The sequence below is a fragment of the Photinus pyralis genome, unplaced genomic scaffold (genome assembly GCF_008802855.1).
Source record: "Photinus pyralis isolate 1611_PpyrPB1 unplaced genomic scaffold, Ppyr1.3 Ppyr1.4_LG9, whole genome shotgun sequence".
Taxonomy (NCBI): Eukaryota; Metazoa; Arthropoda; class Insecta; order Coleoptera; family Lampyridae; genus Photinus; species Photinus pyralis.
In genome coordinates this window covers 12935458-12963094 of record NW_022170878.1, presented here as the reverse complement: position 1 = coordinate 12963094, position 27637 = coordinate 12935458, and the positions used below count along the sequence as shown (strand labels likewise).

Below are 27637 nucleotides of genomic sequence, written 5' to 3'. Positions count from 1 at the left end.
ATTTCTATTTCTTACCCCCTCCCCCCCTTCTATTACGCACTGGGTGACTGTATGTGCCACGAACTTGTTTAATCCCCCCCAGAATGCATTTCTACGTACGCCACTGTTATTGGTCAATATACCCGTTGAGGAGACAAGCCCCATGTGCGACCAAAAGCCTTTCTACATGCCCATAGACATCCAGTGGTCTTTTTTGCTTATTCCCTCATAATATGCAAAGATGTTCAATAGGACATTCTATGACGGGGTGACATTTCAAATGCAATATACATGATCAATATGACAAGCACAGTTAAACAAGACACAAAACCCATTTTCTGTCTTTAGAAAACGTTAAAAAAATTGCGACTTCTATACAGTATTTCCTGTGTGGTTTTGTAAATTAGTAAATAGAAGTGGCTCTAGAAATACTACCTCGAGGAACTCCTCCTGTGATGGTTAATCGCCTACTATATTTAACCAAAGTGCTTCTTTACACTGTTGCCATGAATAATTTTAAACAGTTCGCTTAACTTAAAACTACAATAAAAATATAAACAATTTTATTACGAACATTAAAATATATACAGAAATAACAGACTTACTCATCGAATAAATAGAATAGGCGTATGATCAGATCAGTAACCGTGCTTGACGTTCTTAACGATCGCATTGAAGCCGTTGTGCTTATCGGCGGTATATTGAACGATTCTCTTCGACCCGTCGGCCTCCAGAAGTGTGTACTCGCCCTTGACGTTATCACCGTCGCGCGTTTCCCACTGGCTTTTAATGTCGTGCGTATGCAAATCGTGCACGGCGTAATCGTAGTGGTAATTGGGATGCGCCTGAAAGCGATAAAAAGAAATTGGGGACGCCTCTTGAATTGTAATAAAGAGAAATGTCATTAGCCAGCTTTCAACCCGCACGCGCGTTATTAATTAAATCGCACACTTACGTGGTAGTCGATGTGGTCTTCGTGGTGATGATTCCCAAGATGATTACCGTCGAAGTATTCGCCTAGGTGTCCGTAACTTTCGCCGCCTCCTAGGGCGTTCGCGGCCACAACGATTGCGGCGATGCTCACCTGACAAAATCAATAAGGAGTAAAGACAATGGCAATCTACAACACTTACAAGACACTGCATGGCTGTATATGTAAAGATTTGCACTGAACTGATTACTCCCTGGATAATTTAGAGCATTTATACTCGAGCTCTCGTGAAAGGAATTTCTTCATTTTTTCCTTGCGAGGTTCCTCCACTTTTCTACCACCAGGCCAGATATACAAACTACGCTCAATTAGCATATATAAGGTATACGATCATACACGTATAGGTAGAAGACTTTCCCTCAACTTCCTTAACCATGCTCATTCTAAGCGAACGATATTTGCATTCAATTTAATATTTCAACAGTGGAGGCCTTCGGAATCCTTTTTCTCGCACGAGCGATCCCCTAATTTGTGCTACAAACTGCCGTCCGAACAGGTTGGCGATTTCCAATTGTATGTTAATTTCTTTCCTGTGTTGGTATTCGTGTTGCACAACTGAACATGTCATCAACCCTTTTCCTTAGTCGCAATCGTAACTGGATGTGCCGTTTTCAAATTTTTAACGTACATTTTGTGCTTTAAAAAATAATGGTAAACTACCGACATGCGGCAGGTTTTTTCTGCATAAAGTGGATTGAACCTCCCCTTCTTGAAATAAAATTTTTTCTGGTATGTTTTAAGCTATTAAACGGATGCAACCAAAACAATTTAATTTGTACAATTCAAAATTGAACACTACCTTTCTTAAAAGAATGTTTCCTGCAGCTGGTGGTTTCGGTTTCATGCAAAATTGAATCGGTTTCTTCGGTGAAATGGATACTTCTTAGATTACCCTAGTTCGAAATTGAATAGCCGTCCGACGTTTCAAAATTTTCGCATCTTTCGATCAAAATGTTTTCAGTATCCGAGATCCTCGTGATATTTTTTTGGAAATGCGCCACTGAATACTCCCAGGATATAAACATTGGGCGGACCTTTTCCAAAAAACTACCATTTAGATCTTACAGATGTTAAAACTGTTAAAGTGAATTCGTAATACCAGGGGTCTGGAGGTAAACTACCCCCCCCCCCTTCCTCTTAGAAAAGGATGGCCTTTTTCAAAAAAATCATGCAAAATCCGGATTGCTGTGATCATTTTGGTAGAAAACGTAACAGGTAATATCCTCCAGGGAAAAAGGAAGATGGCCCTTTGCTAAAAAAACATTCAGATACTGAGAACTACACTACCTCAAAATTTCTTCAAGCCCTAAGAAGAAAAGCTGCGGAAAACCGTGAAATATTCTTCCTCCAGGGGAGTAGTGAATCATCTCGTGTTACGTTTTCTGCCAAAATTTCCAGGATTTTCATGATGGTTTATTTAGGAAAGGGTCACTACTAATATTTCTTTTCTCGGGGGGATATCTCATCTTCTCAGCCTGTTTACATTTTCTTGGTTTCCAGGTAAATTCTACCAATCCTTGGTCAAAACATGGCGGATCTCCCAACTACCAATAGAATACCACCGTATGACCACACTGTCTCGATGTATAGAGCTTAGACCATACATGGACTGCTAATTGTAACTAAAATATGGTCGAGGACATCGCCTGGGTGTGTGAGTTTCAGGGTAAACGAGTCTGTCCGAAATTGTCCGATGAGACACGATTTGTCAACCTGTAAATTAACAAATGTCAATTAATTAATCGCCTAGATATGGCCAAAAAAGCAAAGCTGTTCGTATTTGTGGACGTATAGAAGACAATCAAGAGTATTTAAAGTTTCCCGTACTACGCGGTTACTATAAAAGCTACTCTTTACGCAATCCGAGTGGTGTTCATACGACTTTAGTTTACCCTGAGATTCACATACCCACAACTATAGTGCCCTCTATCCGTGACCACCCATTTTGTATTGAAAGCATAGGGCTAATAGCAGTCCATGTACTATTATATATGGTCTAAGGTATAGAGTCACTGTACTGTGAAGTAAAGTCACTAGATATAGAAAGTACCGCAATCATCCGCCATTTTTGGGCAAATTTGCTGCCAACTTAAAAAAATTGACAAATAAAATCTGAATAGCTGTCAATTTTTTATAACCTAACTTCATAGTACTGTCATGTTTTATAAAAATATATACAGATATCTCCAAACAGGTCATGTACTCGTGCAATGTAACAAATAACAATAGATCCACGAAGTTGGTACAGGAAACTGTCGGTCTCACATATTTCTGGAAAGCACTAACGAAAGGTCAAACAGTCAAAAATAACGTAGTCTTAAAAATCGCACTTCTATAGGAACAAGGAGAAGCGCAAATCACTGGGAGATTGAGAAGGGACTTCATTTCAAAGGATGGGGACATCTAACGGAAGAATTTTACAACACATGCTACAGGATGTTTACAAATAAAATTGGAACAATCCCTAACATTACAGTACTAGAATCTGGCCACTTCTGCCATTTTTGGGCAAAAATCATGCGTTCTCTCTCTAACACACGAGCCCAATGGATTGCGGTACTTTCTATATTTAGTGACTTTACTGTGAAGCTTCAGAAAACGCCCTCTAACAGCGCATGAAAATGAAGGAGAAAGAAAATTTGTTTAGAAATATTTTAATGCCCTTATAAAACACTAACAAGCGCTTTATTTAAACCTCCAGACTCACTGGGCATAGAAACGAATCTAGGAATTTTTTAAAAGGGCGTTGACGTTTGTCCAGATCTGACTTTTTTAGAATGGAACTGACCTAGTTTTCCCGATTTCTCAAAATTGGGCTATTTTTGAAAAATGGTACCCCAAATCAAATTTAAACCCCGTGGACAGGTGTATTAGACATTATTCACAAGAGAAGTCTTGAAGACTTCCGTAATTAAAAAACTACATACACAACGAGGCATTTTGTTGATAACAAAACAAGATTTCAATTAGGAAATTAATGAACACGTGCGTAATTGAAAGCAAGTGCCGTTTCAGGAAAGTCGCCTTGAACTTGTCAGGTTGTTATGGCGGTGAAAATACTTTCTCCGTAAAATGTTTACACCTTTTGTTGGCGGTTGCGTAACGACAAAAGTTCAAAATCTGGCGCGTCGAATAATTAGAATTAGAAGAACAAAAATTGTGTGTGAAAGTAATTCCGAGTTGCGTTCGATCGTTATGCGCGTGTTCCAATTAGTGTTGCACTATAAATTCCAACCGGTAATTATGTTATTCAATTTTTTGAGAAGAACGTCAAAACATCAAATTAACAAATTCGCTAAAGCACGCTTTCCTTACATAAATTGCTCATAAATTACCGACGAACACAATATCATAAAGGCGCATTGTTGCGCCAAGGTCGTAGTGGAATTAATTAGCAATTTATACGCGGTATACCTATAAGATTCATCAAATTTCGGTAACGAAAGGAATTTCTCTTTATTTATGCAAAGAGGGCAATTAATGCAAATTTAAGGAAATAATTACAACTGCATAACATGTAACATGCTTAAATGCCTAATAAGCAGCACTGTAATTGTAACAGTTTTGAAACTTCCGCGTTTCGTCGTCGGGCACCATTCTAAACAACCGAAAATCCTCTTTTGGCATTGCCATATACTCCGCCTGTTCCCGCATCACCTAAAATAGGAGCCCTTGGTGTCCTTTTACTTAGGTGAGAGCGTACCTTCCGTCGTCATGATGCAGCCTAATCCCCCCAGGACTGGTGAGTATTCCAATTTCCATACCTGTTTAGGATTCAGAACTCTCATGACAGTTCCCGAAGCAAGATTATAAGGTCGCTTCTTCTCCGTACTACAGAGAACGTACAACAGGGAGGTGTGGGGGGGTATGGAATACCTCCCAGCAACGAAAGAATCGATGACCATTTTTGAAAAATTGTGTTAAAAAGGGGGGGGGGGTTCAAAACCACCCAACATAGAACTCGATAACTCTTTCCTCATGAACCTTAGTTTAGTACCCCTATGGTAGTGGAAATGGCAATGGAACTGTCGTCTACTGTGGGGGAGGGGGGGGGGCGGTAACGCTTTTTTTACAAATTGTTTGGGGTTCAGAACTCTCATGAGAAGGATTACAACATCCTCTATGGAAGAAGACCGTGAGGTGAGTGGGAATAACAGAGGTCCCGGCGGAAGGAGAGGTAGAAGGAGCTATCCAACCACCGCGCGTGCCGAGATTCAAACCGTTAATATCCACCGCCCGTCGCCCAAACTAACCCCGCAACCAGCAGCACACCACAACCATCGCCCACAACAGTCAATTTACCACCACCACCAACAACAACAACAAACCCTTCGCGACTTCAATTCTTTCTGTATGAATTTGCCTTTTTTTATGTCCGTGCAGAGGTAAATGCTGGAGTATTAAAATTACTTCGCGACATTCATCTTAAGCCCAAGGTTACCGTATCCAGGACCTCCAGATACCTTCTGGATTGGAGAAAGTCCCGCTAATTGGCAAAGTATTTTATTGACTGTATGTAAGGGACTTCAGTCAGATTTTAATTATTCAAATTCAAGAGTTCACATTTTGTATATTGCAGATATTGCTTCAGATTTTTCACCTGTATTTACCCTCCGTTAACAATGATTCAGAATTTTCTTCGGACTGTAACCGTGAACAGTAAAAGTCGGACCCCGTCCTCATTGCGTAGGTACCTTTGAGGCATTGTAGTTACGCCACTAGCTCCTAGGGCAAACGCACACTCTCCTATCGATCATCGTTCGCTCTGGCGAAAACCAAGAACTTGAGAAAAAGCAACTCGGGCGGGTGTGCTACGAGAGTAACAGAAAGAAGACATGGCCCAAACCGACAAGCAGTAGAAGGCCATGACTAGAGCTACTAGACAAGGGCTCATATGCTGGATCAACATGCCAATCAGCAAAAGCCACTCGCTCTCGATCGTGCATCAAGAACACATCGCCTTGTTGGCTCGCTCCACATGAACATGAAGACCCGCCTCCGAGCCTGGAGCACTTTGTTGACAGCTCTCTCGTCACTAATTCAACTTGACACATAATTTTTTTGTGATTCTCCGATCAGGCTCGCCCTTTCCTACCATTCGTAGTTGGTGAGTCTGCAGGAGTAAATTAGGCACATTTTTCCTCTAAGTATCAAAGAGGCCGATGCTTTTTGGCAAACTCGCAAAATGAAATTAAACGCGGTTAATGCGCAATTTTTCAAGGTACAAAAGCGAAAGAAAAATGTTCTCGAGCAATTAGCGTAAGTGCGCTTCTGGAGGTAATTGTCTTAACGCGCGCGTCGTAAAACCAATCCACTCGGCGGACCATTAATCTTAACGACGGGCCGCAGATATTTATCAATTATTATTGCATAAATGCATAATTGACGGAAACGCTTTCGAGTGACATAATTGAACAGTTTACGATCGACTACTTTCGAGTGGGCGGCCAATTTCCATTAAGATCATTTTTTTCCGTGCGCGCTCTGATAATTTTAAACGTGTGGTCAACTTCCTGATGTAATTACGCTTTTTGTTGCAGAGCACGTTGGAAAATTACACGTTTCTTCCGTTCAGCGTGTTTCTCGCCATTTTCTGGATATTTACTTATAAGAAGGTGCCGGAGACGAAGAATAAAACGTTCGAGGAGATTTTGGCGCTTTTCCGGCACGGAAATGGGAGGTAAGTGAGTTTCAGCTCTTCGCTAACTTCACTAATCCCAATTCTGCAACGAGAAGGACTAGCTTACGAGACAGCAGGCTGTACGGGTGAGTGTCGGCATGGGTTCGGCATGTTTCTTTTCGGCTTTGCACGTAGAACCTACTATTCTTCCTAGTTCATTTTTGAAGAGCGGGAGTTTGGGCGACTGTTGAAACTGCCACTCTCCCGCCCGACTGTTATTCACTTTCTGACTTCAATTCTGTACGGAATTGAGACGCGAAGGAATTTAGGTCAGAACTGTCGCTCGGCACGCGTTTTCCGGGCCGGGTCCGGAACCCGGGATGTTCGGGCGAGCCTTCCGTTGTAGTGCATGATTTTACACACGTATTTTTTACCGCGCGCAAACGGCCGACGTTCCATCGTTTTTTAACGTTCGCCGTACCAGCGCGGTATAACTACGTGTTTTGCTGACCGTTGCTTCAAGACAGTCTTCGGGCCAGCCTTACGCGTTGCGTTAACAAGTGTTTACCATGGCCGTGCCGCAGAGGCCGTTCCGAAGGGCGGCCCTCGTTGGATAGGGCCCGAGCCCCCGCGCCACTCAGCGCTCTGTCCTGGACCTGGCCGGATTCGCAGCCCTGACGGTGGGTTTCCATTATTATACCAATTATTTGTACTTTCTTCAGGTGTACAGTTTGCAAAATGACCCGTATATCCACTTTCAACATAAATCGCAAGGATTTTGATGTTAGACCTGTGTTTACTATCGCAACGCAAGTGCAATTAGCATTTTACCACCCTTCTTCTACATATCCTTCTTCCAGTTCCTTAAATTCTTGCGTTCCTATGGCCTAAATGGCCCTAGCATGGGCGCGGCCATGATGTGCACGTTTTAGTTATTTTCTAGGGGAATTTTCCTAGTGCTCAAGTTTTGAGACTATTGCAGCCTTGGAAAATGACATGTGTCACAGTAATTTATTTAGAAAACGTGAGGTTAATGCTTGTTTATTAGTTGATTTGAATTTCGCGCACATCATTGCTGCCCCCATGTAGGTGTCATTTGTCAATTCAGCATTAGCAGTCCATCTTAATTTATAAGTTCGTGGTTTTTTTACTGAATCCAAATCTGTAATTAAAAAAACAAAACAACATCGCATTTTTGAGATAATAACCAAAATGCGACTCTTCTATATGGAACACCCTGTAAATTATTACATCATATGACAGCTTAAATTGTCCACAAAAGTTCTTAATGCATCATATCCAAAATACTTCAAATAACCAGGATTTTTCAATTATCTATCGTTTGGGATATACAATGTGTCCATTATAAGAGTGAACAACATAGGGCATCTGAATCCATAAGCGATACATAGTCGGTTAAATGAGAAAAACGTACCCTGCAAGATGGCGCCCACAGATTTTCACTGCGACGTTTGGTCTTTGAGAAACAATCAACTTCATATTTTTATATGGACCTGTAAAGAAGTACAAATTCCGAATGTTTAAAACATCATTTTACTAAGCCCCAAAATACGCGTCTTATCTTGGACACACTGTATAACTTATTCACACAGTCTTCGAAAAAAGACTTTTGAAGAATATCCCAAGAACATAATTTAGAAGAACAGATGAAAAACCTCAGTCTGAAGACTCTTTGAGGAACCAATACTTTTTATAAAGAATTTCCAAATTTCTTTAAAGAAGCTTTCTATTGGGAACTTAGTAAATATGTTTTTTAATCAATGAATTTCTGGATAATTTCTAGATTAAAGAAGAGTTAAATAGAATAGCCTTGAGCTAAATTTCGCCAGAGAACATGTTCAATAAAGATGATTTATTATTATTATCATTGTAAAAATACTGAAAACCTTTAAAAGGCCTTTGACAGCCTTTATTACCTATGGTATTAAGAGCTCTTTAAATCTTTTTAGTATTCTGAAACTTTTAAAGGGTTAGGGGGGCTTTTATTAAAGAACTATGAAAGCGTTTAAGCACCTAAAGGCATGTTAGAGGCTCTATTTAGCTCCTTACAGACTAATGACGGATTTAAAAAAAAGTTTCAAGGGGATTCCAACCGCCTTCGCCTTCCTAAGGTCCTTTCCAATTTTTTCTATGCCTTCTTCAGGCTCAAACACTTATAAATATCCATAAAATGTCCAAAACGCCCTGGAAAAGTATTACAAAGTTCAGAATTTTATATACACTGCGTCCTAGATAAGGAGGATCATTATGGGTATTCTAGAAACGGTAAGAGATAAGTACATATTTGGTTAAATATGAAAAAAGTGGTGCAATCAAATGGCGTTTTGAAATCCCTAAAAATTTTTTTGTTTTTGAATTTTTAAAAAAATCCGATTTTGGCGTTAATATTTGATCCAAATCAAAACCACGTCATTCTCCACAGTAACTTTTAATGTTCTTTAAGGTGGCTTGTTAATTTTCCAATCCGACGTTTCATCTTCGCGGAACCATCATCAACTTCATTTTTTTGAATTCGGCCCCGGAGAGATTCAGGATCTACCGAGGTGCTATTGCAGCTTTACCCAGGTCTTGTAATCAGTGTTCGGTGACAGCCTCACACCGGCAGATGACGTGTCCGCAGTCTCTTCCCCCTCTAAGCGGAGGCGACATGTGTTGTCCTTGGCTACCCCGATTTCTTGAGATACTGACCTTAGTTCACTTCTGCCGAATGCTAGCAGCGAGCTGGTTTTGGTGCTGACTGCTTATCACTCCTCCATCTAGATTTGGTGGTGCTCCCACAGTCGGGCTACGATCCAATTTGGGGATGTTTAGTGCCGGCCTTAGCCTTAGTCCTTTATTTAACATAAAACGCACTTAAATAAATATAAACTGAATTCAAAGATTAATCGTAAAATCGTCTCTCTAATTTTTACACCCTCACCTACACCCACGCGCGATCTTCACTTCTTTTTTCTCAGCACACGTTTCACCTTGATTAGGTTCGCCTTACTGTCATTCGCCAATTCTGTTAGGAGTGTTGAGACTGCCACCAGGGGGCACCACTAGGAAGTTGACAGACGGCTAGTCAGATATCGCTAAGCGCTGAAGAGGTTTTTTACTTCGGTACGTGGCAGTCAGGACCAATGCTACCCAGGTTTTCTCTCTAGCTGCCCGCTTCTTCTAAGACCTTCGGTTGCGCAACTTTTTCCACATTTAACCAAATTTGTATCTCGAACCGTTTCTAGAATGCCCATAGTGCCCTTCTTTATATCGATCTTAGACTTGGGAATGATTCCCTTAAACTTCAAGTCACTAGATATAGAAAGTACCGCAATCATCCGCCATTTTTGGGCAAATTTGCTGCCAACTTAAAAAAAATTGATAAATAAAATCTGAATAGCTGTCATTTTTTATAACCTAACTTCATAGTACTGTCATGTTTTATAAAAATAAGTATATAGTTCAATGAAAAATATATACAGATATCTCCAAACAGGTGGAACAATCCCTAACATTAAAGTTACTAGAATCTGGTAACTTCCGCCATTTTTGGGCAAAAATCATGCGTTCTCTCTCTAACACACGAGCCCAATGCATTGCGGTATTTTCTATATTATAGTGACTTTACTTAAACTTTTCCTATTCTGGAATGGACTTGAAAAGATCTAGAAAGCTGTGGAAAATGGCAGAGACAGTATTGCCATTTTCCTATGATTTTCATCCTATACTGTCCCAATTTCTATACAAACTTATCCGGTTACCTACTTCCAGCTTTTATAGTTGCTTTAAGGTTGTGAAATAAATACTCTTCCTCGCACATGCACTAAACAAATGGACTCGGTGATGCGATACCCTAACAATATAGCTTCGATTAGGCGGCATTGGGATTTGGGAATGTTACCTCTTGTAGGTAGTGCGAATTTGGGCTTTGGTCCAACTGACGACAACGGCAGCCTAGTAATGTTGATTTTTTAAGTTCTAGTGATGAAACCCTACCGGCCGACAAGGGCGCGCAATCGACGACCAGCGAAAAAACTAAGTTGTAGTTGTTGGAAGTGGTTATACATTGAAATTGAGGATCGCATAAAATATTTGTATTGCTAAATGAATAAAACGTAATAATTGTAAGGTTACAGAAGTGCTTGTGTTTCTAGGAGTATGCTAAATTGTGTAAACGCTCTCGAACATCTTCCTGGCACCGAACAAACTGCCGGGGAGGAAAAACCTCAGCACGATTCATGTAAGGACTGTTACTGTTGTAATTGCTGCATTGTGGCATGTTTTATGTGTTTATGCACAATTTTATTTTATACATATATCGATCTATTTTTTAATTACACATTTTGTTACATTATTTCTTTGTAGTTTTTATATACTAGCGACACCTGGTGAAATATACATAAATGTGAAGCACATCAAAAGCTTTGCCGAAAAACGATATTGATTTTTAGTCTATTTCAATTAGTTTCCAATCCATTTGAGCAACAATTATTCAGAAGCGCGTACGGTTACTGCTCTCGAAGCCATCACTCTTTTACAACCGTACCAGGTATGGAATAATTATGATGCGCACCACACTGTACACAGTTTTTTTTATTAGGTACACACCTGTAATAGTTTTTGACTAGGCACTTTTGAAGGCTGTAGGGGCACTTTAAGGTCATAAAATACTTTGGTTTATTTCAAATTAATTGTCGAGGTAAACGAATTAAATGGAAGGCCCTTACACCTTCAGCTTAAATTTCTGTTTGTGTGAACCTGTCACTTCTTCTCAAAACGTCACTTTCACTCAGCTATGTACCATTGTTGTCTTTTGTAAATGTTTAACCCCAATTTCTTCTGTATATGTGACGAAGACGAATGGCGGTTCACAAGCCACAACGGCATAGGACTTTACTCACGAGAGAATATTCACATTTATATTTTTCGCAAGGGGAATGCATCGTGCGATAGTCACAGCATGTGTGAGTCAAACTGCATGCCGTTGTAGTTACGATTAGGCATACAAAGTGGTGGTGAACACACGATACGACAGGGCAGACACTGATCTTATCGGGGCTAGATAAGACGTTTTACTTTATTCGGTGCACAATTAGGAGTAGCAATATTTGAAGGTGGCCATGGTTTTCTTGCTTTCACAAATTGTGGGTCATGGAGGGAATATGAAAAAAAAACCATTGCAACCCAAATGAGGAATTGTAACAAACAAAAAGGTTGGGTCGCTCGAGATGAGGGGGAAACCACTTATACTGTCGGCATACAACCACAGCTTACTTACTATCCAGCTGCACAACTCTGTCTATCTCGTTTTTGATTGGTCGTTGGTTCCGGTCGTCATGTTGGAGCTAAATTCCAAACTGGCCAATGGAAAGCCTCCAAAACGACGCGGTACACTCCGTGCTATAGTTATTAATTATACTATTTTGACAAAAAAATGTTTTATGGTTTCAGGTACACGTAAATTAGAACTGCGGAATTCAACTGTACTGATGTAAACCCCCATTTTACCTAGGTCCCACAAGCCAGCAGAGCCATTTTAGAAAAATGAAGGAAGAAATACATCAGAATTATAGGCCCTTTTTGGACACTTGAACAAATTTCCAGGCGGCATCCTTTAAACAAAAAAACTATGATTTTGCTGGCTAGCGGATCACATGTGCGATACGCTATGCGCGTGCGCAAAATTTTTGCCTTGTAATTAATATCGATCCATTAACAGTGACTGTATAAAGACAGTGTGGTCATATGCTCTATATTCTCCCATGTTTTTCCCATATTCTTCATTGAGCTGATCGGTTTAGTTGAATTGGTAGATTTTGGCATTTTTCTATGGTTACAATGTTATTGCCACTTGACTTGATCACCTTGGATTCCAAGTTAATTTCCGCCAACCCGATTTATTTGGTTAAAATATGGCGGATATCCCACCTACCAATAAAAAAAACAATACCAAAGTATGACCATACTGCCTCTATACAGTCACTGTAGATCCATTATAAGTCACAGAAAGTACCGCAATCCATTGGGCCCGTGTGTTAGAGAGAGAACGCATGTTTTTTGCCGAAAAATTGCGGAAGTTACCAGAATCTAGTAACTTTAATGTTAGGGATTGTTCCACCTGTTTGGAGACATCTGTCAAGAAGGTATTTGAAATTTGAATTTTCTTTTACTAATAAATCAAATATATGTATAGCAAGTTGTTGTGTTTCAGGTTTTAAAAAAAGTAATGTTAAAAGTGTCTGAGTTGCATCTTCTCTTGTATTATAGGAGAAGAAAAGTTGAAACGATATTCCTGAATTGGAAAGAAGTAAAAAAAAATTAAACTTATCCGTCTCATTATATTATTAACGAACCTCGAGATCGTTTATAATTTTATATTGCTGCTGTCTGTCAGTGTGTAGAAACGTCCCATCGCTTTAAAAATTGATATACACATGTTGTTCAGGACATAACAAAGTTCGCAATTGTTTTTCGGCTACGTAGACCAACGGGCCAAAAAGTTACAGACCAAAAACTGCGCAAACCTCCAAAAAGGGTTTCTAACTCTTGTTACAAAGAACATAAATGAATGTCCGGTTTTCTGTTCCTTAAACTTCAGGCAACTATGCAGATGCAAACAAATACTGCGCATGCGCATAACAACTTTTGTATTTGCGCAATCCTAATTTTTTATTTGTTAATATATTTAAATGAAATTCTGTATCTAGGCACCTCGAATAAAAGTGAAACTAATTCCATTTCAAAAAATTTGTGTTACAAGCTATGCTGATCAGGTGGGACAGAATCAACCCCTTAGGGTGTATTGTAAAAATGATGTACGTGTGAAGATCTCGAGGATCGTTTGGTATTCAGTTGTATCTGATTTTTGAAATGTAAGTTAGAGTTTAAATAAATATATTAATTGGGCGAGAGCCCGTTGAGGGCCCAAAACGAGAGGGACAATAAATAAATAATTTTTATTTATCCACTACATCTTCGAGAGGGGCAAAATCAAACTGATCTGGATGATAGGTTTTTTGTTTAAAGGATGCCGCTTGAAAATTTGTTCAAGTGTCTAAAAAGGGCCTATAATTCTGATTTATTTCGTCCTTCATTTTTCTAAAATGGCTCTGCTGGCTTGTGGGACCTATTTTACCTTGTCCACCTTCCATAAGGCTCGCCTTGAATTTATGTCCATAACTTCTCTAGTTTTGCAATCGAATCCGCGGGTTCTTTTTCTCTTATTTTGTCCAACATTTCCTTGCACATTTATCAATTGTCTTACTGAAGATGACAATCTCATTCTGAGCTACAAATTCAAGTTTCCCGAAGACGTCCTTCTCATAATACGATCCACTAACCTTGGACGTTGCATCTGTAGCCAGTTCGGTAGATTTCGTTGCCTTTCACCATCATGTCCATACAGCCATTACATTCAACTGTATTTTCAGTTGGAAGTGTAAGTTCTACTAAAACTACACAAATCAATTAGCGCAATACGGGGCCCATAACCTGATGAGATCAGTGGTTAATTACATAAGGAAGTCTTGCGCGAATTCTAGATGTCTGCAGAAAGTTTGGGCTATACAGTGTGTGTATATTGTTTATAACGTGTATACAGTGTCAGTGGTTTTCCTCTTGTTGGGAACCTTCCAAGTAATAATTTGTTTAAAATGCAATGGTTTTTACTAATCTGAGAAACATGTGCTAAAATCGTGATCATCTTCAGGCTTTCGTTGAAGTGCTACACCTGTTGTAAATAATTGCTGTCTTTATTACGTATAACTAATGAATCTCTACATTAAAGCAACATGGAAAGTAAATACTGTTGTGAGCCAATCAGGTAGGATCATTCACCACATTTTTGATTCAAAAAAGACATTTTGCACGTCCGCGAGGGTGTACTATGTAATAATTTCGCCTTTACTGTGTACAGCTGGTTCCGATCACTCGTCACATCATCGAAGAGAAACGGGAGACCGACCGCCGCCACCACTGCCACCACCTCGTTTCCCGAACAATGCCGTTTGACAATGGGAAAACTTTAACATCGCAATACTGACTTTGTTACCGTTACCTACACCGCTACTAGCGCTAGAAGAACAATTGGTGGTACTGATATCGCAAAGGGGCAAAGCGTGCGCCAGTTACTTGCGACAGAGCCTGAAACGCCCGCGACGGAATTGATTCACATCTCTCTTTCTCTAGTGACAAAAAAAAAACAATTCTTCCAAGGTTTTGTATGGCCTTAAATCTGCTCATTAAGTTTCCCGCCTAACAAGTAGGTTAAGCTGGCTTAGTTTATAGTGCCAACCACTTTTCGCTGAGGTGGCCCGAAGATTTGTTGCCTACTGAACTTATTTCAAGTGCGAAACTTTGTTTTTGACACTGAAAATGGAAATGAACACAATTCGATAACTTACACCTCTACCTTTGAGCTAACGTGTTTCCTCTTGCATCTCATATTTACGTTTTTTGATGATTGAAGTGTGCTTATTGAATGACTTGATACCATTTTTCATCTTGGCATGCACCTACAAGTTTCTGTCTGGCTATAGGTAGAATTCGTTGTAGAATGTTTATTGTTTATGTGTTATATGTTTAGTATTACTATTAACTAGTTTTATGCTTTATTAAGACGGACCGTGCGGCGTGTATCCATGCCGCACGGTTCAAATATATACACAGATGTGCGTTTAATATTGTTATCAAATATATATTTGACGTTACCTACAGTTACTGACCAGACAAAAGGCATAGCCAGAAATATATTCTAAATTTTTATATTCATTTAATAGGAATAAATTGTAGGTGTACATAGCATCTTATAATATACATAAGTAGACTCAATTAGACATTGTAATGGGTGTTCATTTATCTGTGTCACCGTATAATTCCTTTTGCATTAGTGTCCTTTGCAATTGTGCAAAACGATACACGTTTCTGTGTCTGTCTTATATGTAAATAACGATTTATAGTTAATATTCACTGCCATTTCCGGTTATCGTACAGACAGACATGGACTGTATTTTTTAAATTGTAGACGTGTACGCAAATTACAACATCCACTTGCCATTGTAGACGCGAAGTGTCTGAGAGAGCATATGGCATGTGGACAAACAAATTTGTGTTTTTGTCCCGAAAACGACCTGGTGCTCAATATTTGTTAGTCGGTACGCTTTCATTTCACAAGACAAATAATTTAATCGCACCTCCGCAGAGATGTCGACCACATATTTGTAAAATTTACTCGCCGCGCACTCCTCGTAGTCGTATATTATTATTATTAAAAAAATGAAGCTTCCATTTATAGATAGATGCGTCTCGCGTGTCGATTAAGTTATTTGCCCTAAAAGGTTTTCGTGAAGTTAAAAGGAGATTTTTAGTAGCGGTCCTAATGGATGCCAGGCTAGAAGGAAGTGGAGATTTCCTCCCGCGAGAGGTGGTTTAGACGATAGACGCACCTGACACTGAAACGGGGCGGTTGTTTTTAGTTAATACTAATCGTATAATCGCGACTATGAATTTGGCCTATATTATTTCATATCGCTTTTGCTCTCAATAATTCATACCACAATAATTGCAATAATCATAAAACACCTAAAGCGATGCAAGAATTTTACTTACTTAGATAATACTTAAAATTCTTCTTAGTTTTTAGGAGCCCTATAGATTAGTTTAATCGCAAAAGATGAACGGAAGTTATAGCAAAAGCACTTGAAGTGTTCCTGTTAGTACTAGACGTTTAAAAAGCACGCGCAAGAAGGTGACTTATTCCTCCTCAAAACCCTTAGTCAATTAGGTGACCATTTTACTATCATCCCCTTTTCGCAATATCATTGGCCTAATACAGTAAACATTAAGTGCTAACAGAACATTGTTTCAGTACTTGGAGCAAGATGATTCTAAATGTAAATATTGTTATATACATAAAAATATAAAAAAGTAATAATCGCATATTATTTAAAATTATTTTTTGTTACTATATTTTGTTAAAAAATGTGTGCATGTACGATAGATTTAGAAAAATGTTTTAATTGAAATTGTATATATATTTTTAAAAGTTATTCGAAATTCTAACGAGAGTACGGATTACGTTCCTCTCATGAAAAAGTGTTTTTTCGTACTTGATAATTGCAAAATCGAAAGCTAACGTTTTGTATTAGTTCGAAATTTCTCAAAGGAAATATATGAATTTTGTATAATTAAGTGAATGGATATTGTACGAATGGACATAGATCGAAAAATAGACTAGAATTATGTTATACAAATTATGGAAATTACGAAACATGTAAAGTTTCCTAACCGCAATAAAATTCTATCTCTATACCTTTTTAACTTACAAAATCGCCCAGCAGGTATGCTGCTTTCAAATATTGAAAACAGTACGGTAAAGTTTATTTATTTACAAATAATTAACAATAACTTTATAACAGTAATTATTATTCATCACTCAACTATTTATAACATAACTCAAGCGCGTCGGTGTTAGAACTGAACTCGAAACACAATTCTTTCTAGTTCATTATCGCCGTGGACTAATCTTTCATATGGCGCCTCGATGTCTATAGGAATTTCTGGAATATTCGCTAAATACACTGCGCCCTTCTTAAAACTGTTACGTAGTGCAACACGGACGACGGTTGTAGCAGAGGTACAATCCCAGGCAACTTCTATAGCGTAAACTTGATGGCGGTACTTGCAATACGGGTTGCTCCCGATCCGACGACCCAGACCCGCACTAGGCTTTGGCGCAAGGCCCGCGTGACCCGACTTCAAGTCGGTGCTTCCTAGCCATCGCCTTCTGTGCGCCAGTCCTATTCCTTTTGCAAATAGGAGCTGGTCCTTGAATAAGGCCTTGCGTGTCCAAGCATATATTTCTTTTATTATTGGAGAAATAGTGTAAGAAGAAAAAATACTCTACTTTCAATTTCTGATAAAGCTACATATTCAAAAAGCAAGTGACATAAAAACAAAAGGGCATCAGAAAACAAATTCATGTTTTTCAATAGAAGGGATACTTTTGTCTGTACTATTCTTAAAGAGCTTCAAATGCTCTTTAACGATATCAAATATGTTATAATTATCTTAGAAATTAAAGCTACAGTAATATGTGTTTAGAACCAATCGCAGCAGCTGTGGAAATTTAAACAAAAACATAAAATTTACAACAGGAAGCGAAGAAAACAAATGAAAAGCAGTTACTAAGAATAATTATAACTTAAGACAAATTTAAACACACTGCACTTGCTTCCTATGTATGATCGTTACATCATTACATGCAACTGCTTAACATTTTTTCATTTATGTAATTATTTTTGTCCACTAAACTAATTTTGTAACAGACATGGCAGGTGAAAAACACTATTTTGTTTTTGTTTAAATTTCCACAGTTACTATATGCAATTGGTTTTAGAAACATTACTGCAGTTTTAATTTCTAAGGTAATTATAACATATTTGATATCATCATAAAGAGAATTGCAAACTCTTTAAGAATATTACAGAGAAAAGTACCTAACCATTCTAGTAAAAAAAATTAATTTGTTTTTTGGTGCCCTTTTGATATCACTTGTTTTTTTTTTAATAATAAAAGAAATATACGCTTGGACACGCAAAATCCAGCACACTGTAGACTGGGCCTGGCCTACTAAAAGAACCTAGGATTGTTTTAAAAAGCTTTGAAGCTTTTCACACTGTACAAAATGAGCTAAAAAAGACTCCGAGAATGATTTAAATTAACCCTCGAATTTTCGTTTGCCGGGGGATACTTCACACCTCTATACCCTCGGGTAACATTTTCTTCAAAGCCTTGAGGAGTCTTACTATGGTTTGTGAGAAAATAGGTGTCATATCCTTTTCTTGCGAATTACTGCAGAGCACATAGTACCTACCAGTACACACAACAGGTTCTATTATTTCTACTAAGACCACCATGAGAGTGCGAAGCGTTTTTTTCGCTCGGCGGTTTTACATCCTCTCCGCTTTCACATCTTTCTGAAAATTGTCCTTTGTTGGGGGGAACCTTTGGAAAGCGCACTTGACTCCTGGAAGGTACACTTGCAGATTGTGTTACGTGCATTTCAGAGCGTACTTGTAGGATTGATTAAGCCGTTTCCACGGCTTCTTAGGGCTCTTCTTGTGCGTTTCAGATTCTCGAGTTTTGTGGATATTTCACAGTGATAGATTAGCGTAAGATGAGCATCTGGAGGGTCTTCGGATGGAAATGTCACCTAAATCATTCGTCGTTTAAAAATAGAGCGTTTTGCAATGCTTTCCAAGGGCTTTTGAGACCATTCCAAGGCTTTCTAGATTAGCTTCGCTGTTTTTACATCCCATTAGAGGGCCTTTTTCCTAAGTGGTTTTTACATTCTTTTTGGCTGCACCTGGTTTTAAAATGACTTGAAAACGGTTTGGAAAGTTCGTAAATTTCATTTTTGACCCAATGTAGTCTTTTGGGCTTCATTGAATTGGTGACCAGAGACTTGCTTTAGTAACTGTATGCATTGAGCTACAGTCTAGCCACAGTTTCTTTGGACTGTGGAGTAGCTACCTCCAGAGTGAACCTTAACCTCAAATTTGAAATGTTTAATTATGTTAAAAAACCGTTACAATACAAATATTAGCAAATTAATTGTTATACAACAAACGATTGCCAATGGACATATTATTAGAAACATTTTTTATCAAGAAAGCTATGGTTAAGTTGTTTTAATTGTTTTTCCTATTGAAAAATGCCATTTTCTACAGGAAAGGAGCGATTTCAAGATAACTTAAGCGAGCCGATGGAGGTTGACCCAGCTCAAGATGCAGTTCCTACATTGAAACGAAGACTGAACTATCCTGGTGAGAAGATACAAACGGTGGAAAGCTACGTCGAAAGGACCCGTCCGCCTACTCTCACGGCGTGCGCGAAACTCCTGCTGGTACTTCTTGGCGTTTGCGTACTATCGGTTCTGTACCTGTTCGTCTACGGCGACAAGTACGTGGTGGTCAACCGTCTGGCGCAATTTAATTATCTCGAGTCGGACTTAGAGGCGAACTTGCTCGACCAAAAGGCGGCGGTGAGGACGATAATGGATAACGTAAACAGAGTCAATTCCCGACATGGCCTTTCGAAACTATTGGCGTTCATCGGAACGACCGGTACGGGGAAGACGTTTGCCGCCAACATACTAAAGCGACACTTCATTCCGTATCACGTTAACGAGATACGCAAGGAAGATTTGAACAAACTCGACAAGGCGGTCGTTAACAGTTTCGACAGCTGCTGTTGTAATTTAGTTATCGTCGACGGTTTGAGAGCGGAAGACTTGTCGAATCTGATCAAGTTTATCCGGTCCTTGCCGACTGACGATTTTAGTATAATTATTGTATCGATATTTAATATTCACGATACCGACGACGGACTGACTTATAAAATAAATAGGGACGAATATCAGCAGATTCGTATGACGATAGATACTCAAGCGGGTATCGAGTTTGAATTATTAATATTTTTTGAGCCTCGGGAGGAGGTGGTGGAGGAGTGGTTGCGTACCAAGTTGAAGAAGAAAGGCGTTGCGTCGAGTAGACACAAGTCTATAATTGCAGATCTGCTACGGGATGATCATTTGAAGAAGAATGGCTTTAAGGGCTTGGAACGGAAGCTTTCTCTGATTGATTAATTATTTTGTAGAGACAATTGAAATAAACTACTTCTAATTTTCTTAAATTTCCACTGGAACTTACAAAGGGGAGGTGCTTTTCTTAGGTTTGTGGTGTGGTTTGATATAATTTTCTTCAGCTTGTTATGTAGTAATAAGTTTGGGGACCTACCTTTTCGTACTTTTGCCAGCTAACACGGGTAAAAAAAATGAAATAGGACCTATATTTGGTCACCTACAAACTTCTTTAATTAATTACGTCTTAAAAATATGGGGCTGGTGTCAAACATCAAATTTTTAAGGGCGCACGAAACGTGACCGTTCTTTTACCTCGTCGCCAAACTGTTATTTTAATATACTGTACCTCCCCACCATCCTATTCTAAACACTACGAATCAAGGTGTAGTGCGTATCTCTTTTTCTAGTTGCTTTTTCTCGTTTTATTTAGTACACTTCCCATTGAATGGTAAGGCGCAGGTTTGAACAAAGACATTAATTCATATCTTTATTAGCTCACGGTCTTAGGGAGCACCTGAAATTGAAAGTATAACTCTAAAATAGATTATTCATTCTTTTTATGTTGTTGATGACCTTTCGGCAATATTTTCCTTAGCAGGCGCCATAGCATACGAAATATTACGTAGACCGCGCAGAGGATCAAAACCAAACTAACTAACAAAACGGCAATTACGTCTAAAAGCAAGTACTGATGCCAGGGGACGTCGGACAACGGACTTTTCAGGTGTCTCGCGCCCTTGTGACGTATCACGTACTCGGTCCACCAAACGGCCCGTTCCAGTCCGGTCATTGGTTGATCCAGTGCCAAATTCGCGAGCTCCTTCACTCTGTTTCGGTATCTGCAACAATACGTTTCTGTATAAGGACCACCACGAAAATCTGACGTACTTTGAATTGTTAATAAGTTCCGAAATTGTCTCTTTAAATTCCGCCTTTTCGAACTTGGTGTAATCGATCGAGAGTCCCATGCCTTTGTTAACGATCTTTTTGCTATTATGCGCTTGGTCACCGAAAAATGGTATCACAAGCAGAGGCACCCCGCTATAAATCGCCTCATCCGTCGACTGCAATCCTCCCTGCGTTATGAAGAGCTTGATGTTGCGGTGACCTGATGATCAATTTTAAATGGACGGATTCGAACCAAAACCCGACTTACCCAAGACGTCTTGCTGCGGCAACCATTTCGCTATGTGCACGTTCTTTGGTTTGTTCGGTAGAGTTTCGGCTTCAAACTTCCATAAGACCGTATAGGGTAGCTCGGCGAAGGTTTCGAGAATGTTTGCCCGTAGATCAGACGGAATGTCCTTGCTTTTGACGTTTGTACCTAAACTGAAGTATATGAATCCATCGGTCGCGCTATCCAACAAATTTTGCAAATCCTAAAAAAAGGCGGACGTTACCGGTGGGTACTCCGAGACGTGTCACTTACAGCAGATAACGGTCTTGGAGTTGTCAGGTGAGAACCTCCTCCGATTTGAATAACACCCGGCACCAACGGCCTAACATTGTGGAAAATGGGGTCGGTGTTAACGAAGAGCATACTTGCATTTCTCATGATGTCATCTACTGAAGAGTAATTCGGTCCGAAGTATTTTTGGACCATCCCGTTTACTACACTTCTGGTGTAAATACCGATAAGTTTAAATACGCACACTCCGATAAAACTTTCGATTCTCTGTGACAAAGACAAGTTCATGTCGCTGGTACTCAGCATATCTGGATATAAAGACGGATGAGTGGGATTACCTAATCTTTGGTAGATTTCAGAAGGTGCATCCAGAGAGAGCATGCCGATCAATGGGCATTTGTACTTTTCAACAAGAGCAAGCATGGGAGGCTCCACTGCTTCCACTATGATCAAATCAAAGTTCTCGTTTCCATTAATCAGGGATTGGTACGAAGGGTGACGTAACTGCCCTTCGAAAACATCGAAGTACTGCTGTAAAATCTTAAGCACGAATCCCAACACGTTCTCCTGATGACTAAAAACACTGTCCATAATATCCTTGTTCCACGCATCGTAGGAAAAGCGCAGATCGAACTCTGTCAAATTTTTGAGCTTTGGATCTTTGATCGGATCCGTTGTAAGCGTTGTCACTTGATGTCCTCGAAGTGAAAGTTCTCGCCATAACGGCTGAAAGACGACCTGGTGACTGTAGGACGGTGTTGGTACGATGCCTAAAATTTTTGCGCCGCACGCGAAGTGAAGAACGACCGAAAAAGTCAAAACGCAAAGCGACATTTTACCCATTTCAATCGAAGGCGACTGAAACGTTCAAGGTAGTCGCCAATCTTATCAATCTGTTCTCACTCAATGTTATCAGATTGATAAACTGCCCAGCCAAATTGGATGAACATAGCTGGAATGTCTCCTTTCTATCTATGTATCTCTTTATGCACAAGAGGGGAGCTCCATGAAGGCAACGCACCAAAAGCCCTCTTCTGTTGCCACTAGGTTCATCTCCTGTTTGGCGTAGAAGTCTTTAGCCCCCGGTTCCAGATAACTGTCGCCAAGGAGCTGATTGTCTGTTTCTGGTCAAGGCGTTAGAATGACAGACTGCATGCTGTGGGCCGGGATAGTTGGTAACAAGGAAACCGCCGATCTCCTCGCAAAGACCAGGAACCCTATATCGTGGGGCACCGGCAAGTCGTGCTGGAGGAGTGATACGAAGCCAGTTCAGAAAAGAATGGAAACTTCTATGACAATCATAGACTAAGACAATCTAAGAAACTAATCAGTTTTCAGAAGACTAAAACCAGCCCGTTACTATAGCACTCGGTGGAAGCAAAGAGTAACTAATAATATTCTTTGTTGGAAGTGTTTTCTCGAGAAATTTTGGTGTAGTCGATTTTTGGAAAAAAAGGAAGGTATTACACTGCCTTTTTTTGAGCCCCGAAGAAAAAATTTTTTTTATAGAATGTGGCCTGTAGAATCCATAATTTCAAACAGTTCCAAGATTGGGCTACTAGTTCAAAAGTTACAGCCCTTTGAATTTGTTTCTAGTCTATAACTTGATTGAGAAGTCTGAATAAATGGCAGTTCAAAATGTACGGAGTCTTGCAAGATCTGTAGAGCAATTGTAGTTTAAAGGCCCGGTTTTTGAATAGATTGATTAAATACAATAAGTACTAGTGCGCCATCTCCATGGCAATCGATACACTTTCTATCAATTATAGTTTTAGAAGTCTAGTTGAGATGTCGCCACGTACGCACCTTCTTTTAAAATTGTATTTGAATTTATGCGATTAATAGCAACGTTGCACTTATTATTCCTTAAATGCAGTGCCGTTTTTAAGTTTTTCGGGGCCCTGGGCCATTCCTTCGTGGAGGTCCTCCTTACCCTCAATAAAAATGGCAGATTGGGGAGATTCAAGCAAATCCCTAATTTGAATATGGGCACTGGATATTTGTGTAGCCTGGTTAATAGGCAACACATCATGCTCAATGAACAGAAAATATTTATTTTGCAATTCGTAACTTCTTATGCATAGGAGTTTATTTAAAGCCCTTGGAAGAACAATTTCAATAACAGGTACATTAAACTGAACCGTTTTACAACAATTTTCACACGAAGATCGCACAAACAACACATTTTTTCACGATTGCAAACTGCGTAACACTTTTGCCTTATTTCGCTGCCAATTTCACTACCGTTTCTATAACCGTAGTTCTATCAAATAAACTCTAGGCTCAATTCTTTACAGAATAGCTTCGCACCATCGCCAGCTGCTGCAATCATGTAATCGTTCCGATTTTAACCTTGAGAAGTTTGAATTGCATTAGAATGGGTTTTCTGCGAGTTCTCCACGGTGTCCCCCTGTTTTGGTTACAAAGCATTTCCCTTTTCAATTCGTGTTTCTGAATTCAATGCTAACGTTTCTCATCCATCGAGAACTACATGTCTTCGATTGCACGACCCAGGGCGAACAGTATCATATTCCGCAAAGGTTGAGTCTGCCGCTTTCCTGTCACTCCCAGTACCCAGTTCCCTAATTTAAACCTGTAAGCGAGAAGGAATGATAACAAAGTTTAATTTTTGACTATAAAATAAACAAACATTCATTATGCATTTGAGGTTAAAACTCCATATATCTATGGTTTTTAAAATCTGCGCTCAGACATCTAACGTTAGTTTCATAAAGTACAATACAAAATTAGTGTGGCGACATCTTTGAGGTGTAAGTTCCAACTAAAATAATGGTGGTAATAAACTGTCCTGCATTTAACGATAAAATCTTAGTCCCCAATAATAAAGACAGATGTCAGCACATTGTATTCTGCTTTGATTCCAAAAACTCAGGCAAGGCTATAAACATTTTGGGATTTGTGCCTTTCGCTGTCAAAGGAGTAAACCACGAAACTCGAAAATTAAACATTTCGTCCCTGTATTATAGCCTATTCCTTTGCGTCATAGCGTTTTTGGAATGCCAAAAGGACAGGGCGGGTAAACGGACGGCCGTCCGTACACCTCTTTGGTATATCTATACCTAGATTTTTGACGATTTTAATAAAGTATCTGTTGGGAATACACGAGTTAAATCGCCATAATGGGCTACTAGTTCAAAAGTTACAGCCCTTTGAATTTTTTTCTAGTCTATAACTTTTGATTGAGAAGTCTGATCGAAAAAGTACGAATTGATTTGGATTCTACGCACCCAAATTAATAAGAAAAAGTGTTTCCCGAGAAATTTTGGTGTAGTCGATTTTTGGTAAAAAAGGAAGGTTATACACTGCCTTTTTTTGAGCCCCGAAAAAAAAATTGTCTCGGATCGACCCGGAAAAAAAAATGTCTTATAGAATGTGGCCTGTAGAATCCATAATTTCAAACAGTTCCAAGATTGGGCTACTAGTTCAAAAGTTACAGCCCTTTGAATTTTTTTCTAGTCTATCTGCAATAGTACCTCAGCAGATCAGCGACCAGCAGCCTTACTACCTGTTAGAGCACGCATACAATTGATCCAAAAGTCAAGGGGTGAAATAGCTCAAGCCAGGGGGAAAAAAAGGTATAGCTCTGTAAGCCATCTTGTATATGCAATTTATGCAATTGAAGCATAACCATTTCTATTCGAAATTTTAATTATCTATCGACATATTGTCTATTTAACGTAATCGTACAAGAAACATTTCCAGTTTTACATTTTAAACATGTTTTTACATGTATTTTAAACACCCCAACAGTCTGAACTTAAAACTCTCAAAACGATCGAAACGAAATCAATTATTAAAATGCTAGTAGCCCGTTTTAAGTTATCTATGCTGCATAAAATTAAAAAAATATAGCGAAATTAGATAACAGCAGTACGTTTTTTTGAAATTTAGAAATTCCGCCAAAATTGTTGTTGATGCGTCCTCTGTGAAATAAACTTTCAACTAACGAACTAGTGTATTGCACCACCGTTAGATGTCAGAACGATACTATTTTGGCCGAATTTGTAAATTAAAAAAAAACGTACTGCTGTTATCTAATTTCGCTATATCTTGTTAAATTTATGTAGATTTATACATAACTTGCGACAAATATAACTGGATACTAGCGTTTCGTGTTGCCAATTTTGCATATTATTAAATTTTCTGCTTCGAACCTGGGGGTGGGTTTAGATCAGTACATTATGGATGGATAGATTCACACTATTTCTCAAACATTCAGTCTTTCCTTTATATAAGATTCTGGTAGGATGTTGACTTTAGAAATGTAAAGTGGTACTTCAGATAACGTGTATTTCGCACTTGGTTTCTGTCTCGTAATTACTAACAAAATGTTTGAGGAATAATTTTTTTAGGGGATCAATTTATGTATAAATATTTATCCAAATAAGATACTAAAGTGCCACTTCAAATTTGCCTTCGTAACTGTTTTCGTTTGATAATAGTAAGTGGCTTATTTACGATTGCATAGAATTTTAAATCACTGGATAAATATTAAATAGGAACATCAAAGTCCTTCGTATTGTGACAAAGTAGTAAAAACCTTTTTGCAATGGGGCTCTGTGAACTCTATGATCTACTGACGATCCGATTTATGGCCCCGCGTGATGGCTACAGTAGAGTTTGGGAGGGGCAGAATGTCTTTTGCCAACTTTAAAAGCCTCAAGAACGTTTAAGAGTCATTACTGCTTCTGTGGAATCTTAGAGGGCGTGTTACGTAACTTTGCTGGGTAATAGGGGTCTTGATCTAACTATTAAACGAGCTAAGTTGGCCGCAATCATTGATGTGTAGATGAACCAGCAATAACAAACATTGAAGAGGGGAAAAGGACCCCTGATGTAGATATTTGTTAAACAGAGTGCATTTAGTTTAGCTTCTGATTGGCAAACTTGGTCCTTGTAATTCTTGATCTTTTCGACTTAAGTGCCACTTCAAGTGCAAAATCAAAACTTGTTTTGAATATTCCTATCTATTTACCTCCAAATTTAGAACTTGCCACTTTCTGACCTACTATGATGATCTCATATCGCAAATATAGATATGCACCATTTCAGGGGGGTTTATCTACCCCTCTCAAGGTGTAGGCATAGGTATATAAGTGAAAATTACCTAGCCAGTGCGTCCTCAAACATTTAGACACCAAAATGAAATTGTTACTAGTTGTTCTTCTGGCAACCGGTGCCTCAGGTGAGTACTTTGCGCAACACTTTTCCATCCATCTAACTCGATTTATACTCCCAGCTGCTCCACATCGGGATCTCGCACCCGAAGGAGCCTATCCCCACCAGGTGTCGCTGAAATTTCTCGACGTACACAGTTGTGGAGGGTCGATAATTGACGAAACGACAATCCTCACCGCGGCTCACTGCGTTCAAAGGTAAGCGCCTCAGCTACACCTATCTCGACTAACCCGTTCCTATCGCAGCTTAATACCTGAATTCACCTCCGTTATCGTCGGCACCAACCATCTCCACTCGGGCGGGCACCAATACGCGGTCACCAAGATTTTACCGCACGACCGCTACGATCCGATCTTGGTCAAGAACGACATCGCCTTGGTCACGTTGGAGAGGCCGATTGAGTTCAACGGTCAGGTGAGGCCCATCGAGCTGGAGACCGAGCACGTCGGCGGAGGCGTCGACTGCGTCGTCAGCGGTTGGATGAGCGGCGAGGATGCGGAAAGTTTGCAGCACATCAAATTGAAGACGATCGAAAGCGTGACGTGCGCGACGTTCCTGATCGACGACACGCAGATTTGCGCGAAAAGCGCCGAAGAAAGGGCGCACTGTAGCGCCGACTCCGGAAACCCGCTGGTCACCGACAAGCAAATCGGTATTGCCTCCTTCGGCAGTTTGTGTAACGAAGGCAGTCCGGATGTTTATACGAGGGTGTCTGCTTATGAGAGGTGGATTGAGAAGAGTAAACGATGATTTTTGAATAAAATGTTTTAAAAGCCTTTGAGTTTTGCCGGTGTTGCC

At 39.5% G+C, this 27637-nt stretch overlaps 5 protein-coding genes across 12 annotated transcripts in view; 3 read left to right on the top strand and 2 right to left on the bottom strand.

The window, feature by feature from the left end:
• LOC116181017 (glucose transporter type 1) overlaps window positions 1–15701 on the top strand; it is a 40345-nt gene extending 24644 nt beyond the window's left edge. For 5 of the 8 annotated variants that reach the window (XM_031501230.1, XM_031501235.1, XM_031501231.1 and 2 more), the window contains 6 exons: window positions 6511–6650; window positions 6707–6736; window positions 10745–10830; window positions 11056–11139; window positions 14377–14412; window positions 14506–15701. In XM_031501230.1, coding sequence (XP_031357090.1) covers window positions 6511–6650; window positions 6707–6736; window positions 10745–10830; window positions 11056–11139; window positions 14377–14412; window positions 14506–14600 — 471 coding nt within the window. In that variant the 3' untranslated portion in view covers window positions 14601–15701. The remainder of the gene's footprint in view (window positions 1–6510; window positions 6651–6706; window positions 6737–10744; window positions 10831–11055; window positions 11140–14376; window positions 14413–14505) is intronic. The other 3 variants (XM_031501232.1, XM_031501237.1, XM_031501234.1) reach the window with 2 other exon arrangements.
• Window positions 541–2123, bottom strand: LOC116181020 (cuticle protein 19-like). Its single transcript, XM_031501244.1, has 4 exons — window positions 1770–2123; window positions 1113–1711; window positions 935–1063; window positions 541–824 (listed from the first exon to the last, which is right to left on the bottom strand). The coding sequence occupies exons 2-4, from the start codon at window positions 1122–1124 to the stop codon at window positions 618–620; spliced, it is 348 nt and encodes a 115-aa protein (XP_031357104.1). The 5' UTR covers window positions 1125–1711; window positions 1770–2123; the 3' UTR covers window positions 541–617.
• A 3421-nt stretch (window positions 15702–19122) lies between the features above and the next one.
• Window positions 19123–20282, top strand: LOC116181247. The gene is made up of 2 exons (XM_031501549.1): window positions 19123–19268; window positions 19319–20282. The coding sequence occupies exons 1-2, from the start codon at window positions 19163–19165 to the stop codon at window positions 20233–20235; spliced, it is 1023 nt and encodes a 340-aa protein (XP_031357409.1). The 5' UTR covers window positions 19123–19162; the 3' UTR covers window positions 20236–20282.
• A 424-nt stretch (window positions 20283–20706) lies between these two features.
• Window positions 20707–22511, bottom strand: LOC116181246 (UDP-glucuronosyltransferase 1-2-like). The gene is made up of 4 exons (XM_031501548.1): window positions 21662–22511; window positions 21389–21611; window positions 21121–21340; window positions 20707–21071 (listed from the first exon to the last, which is right to left on the bottom strand). The coding sequence occupies exons 1-4, from the start codon at window positions 22481–22483 to the stop codon at window positions 20777–20779; spliced, it is 1560 nt and encodes a 519-aa protein (XP_031357408.1). The 5' UTR covers window positions 22484–22511; the 3' UTR covers window positions 20707–20776.
• A 4175-nt stretch (window positions 22512–26686) lies between these two features.
• On the top strand, window positions 26687–27615 carry LOC116180919 (chymotrypsin-1-like). The gene is made up of 3 exons (XM_031501100.1): window positions 26687–26846; window positions 26901–27036; window positions 27085–27615. The coding sequence occupies exons 1-3, from the start codon at window positions 26804–26806 to the stop codon at window positions 27587–27589; spliced, it is 684 nt and encodes a 227-aa protein (XP_031356960.1). The 5' UTR covers window positions 26687–26803; the 3' UTR covers window positions 27590–27615.
• Window positions 27616–27637: the final 22 nt, after the last annotated feature.

What these genes read in the sequence shown, in the direction of transcription:
- LOC116181020 (XM_031501244.1), bottom strand. An exon ending in AAGACCACATCGACTACCAC is followed by an intron (nt 825 to 934) that starts GTAAGTGTGCGA and finishes TATCGCTTTCAG; the next exon opens with GCGCATCCCAATTACCACTA.
- LOC116181247 (XM_031501549.1), top strand. Translation starts at nt 19,163, where the DNA reads ATGTTAAAAAACCGTTACAATACAAATATTAGCAAATTAATTGTTATA. An exon ending in TTTTTATCAAGAAAGCTATG is followed by an intron (nt 19,269 to 19,318) that starts GTTAAGTTGTTT and finishes CATTTTCTACAG; the next exon opens with GAAAGGAGCGATTTCAAGAT.
- LOC116181246 (XM_031501548.1), bottom strand. Translation starts at nt 22,483, where the DNA reads ATGGGTAAAATGTCGCTTTGCGTTTTGACTTTTTCGGTCGTTCTTCAC. An exon ending in CTCCAAGACCGTTATCTGCT is followed by an intron (nt 21,612 to 21,661) that starts GTAAGTGACACG and finishes GCCTTTTTTTAG; the next exon opens with GATTTGCAAAATTTGTTGGA. An exon ending in GAACTTATTAACAATTCAAA is followed by an intron (nt 21,072 to 21,120) that starts GTACGTCAGATT and finishes GTATTGTTGCAG; the next exon opens with ATACCGAAACAGAGTGAAGG.
- LOC116180919 (XM_031501100.1), top strand. Translation starts at nt 26,804, where the DNA reads ATGAAATTGTTACTAGTTGTTCTTCTGGCAACCGGTGCCTCAG. An exon ending in TCTGGCAACCGGTGCCTCAG is followed by an intron (nt 26,847 to 26,900) that starts GTGAGTACTTTG and finishes TTATACTCCCAG; the next exon opens with CTGCTCCACATCGGGATCTC. An exon ending in GCGGCTCACTGCGTTCAAAG is followed by an intron (nt 27,037 to 27,084) that starts GTAAGCGCCTCA and finishes TTCCTATCGCAG; the next exon opens with CTTAATACCTGAATTCACCT.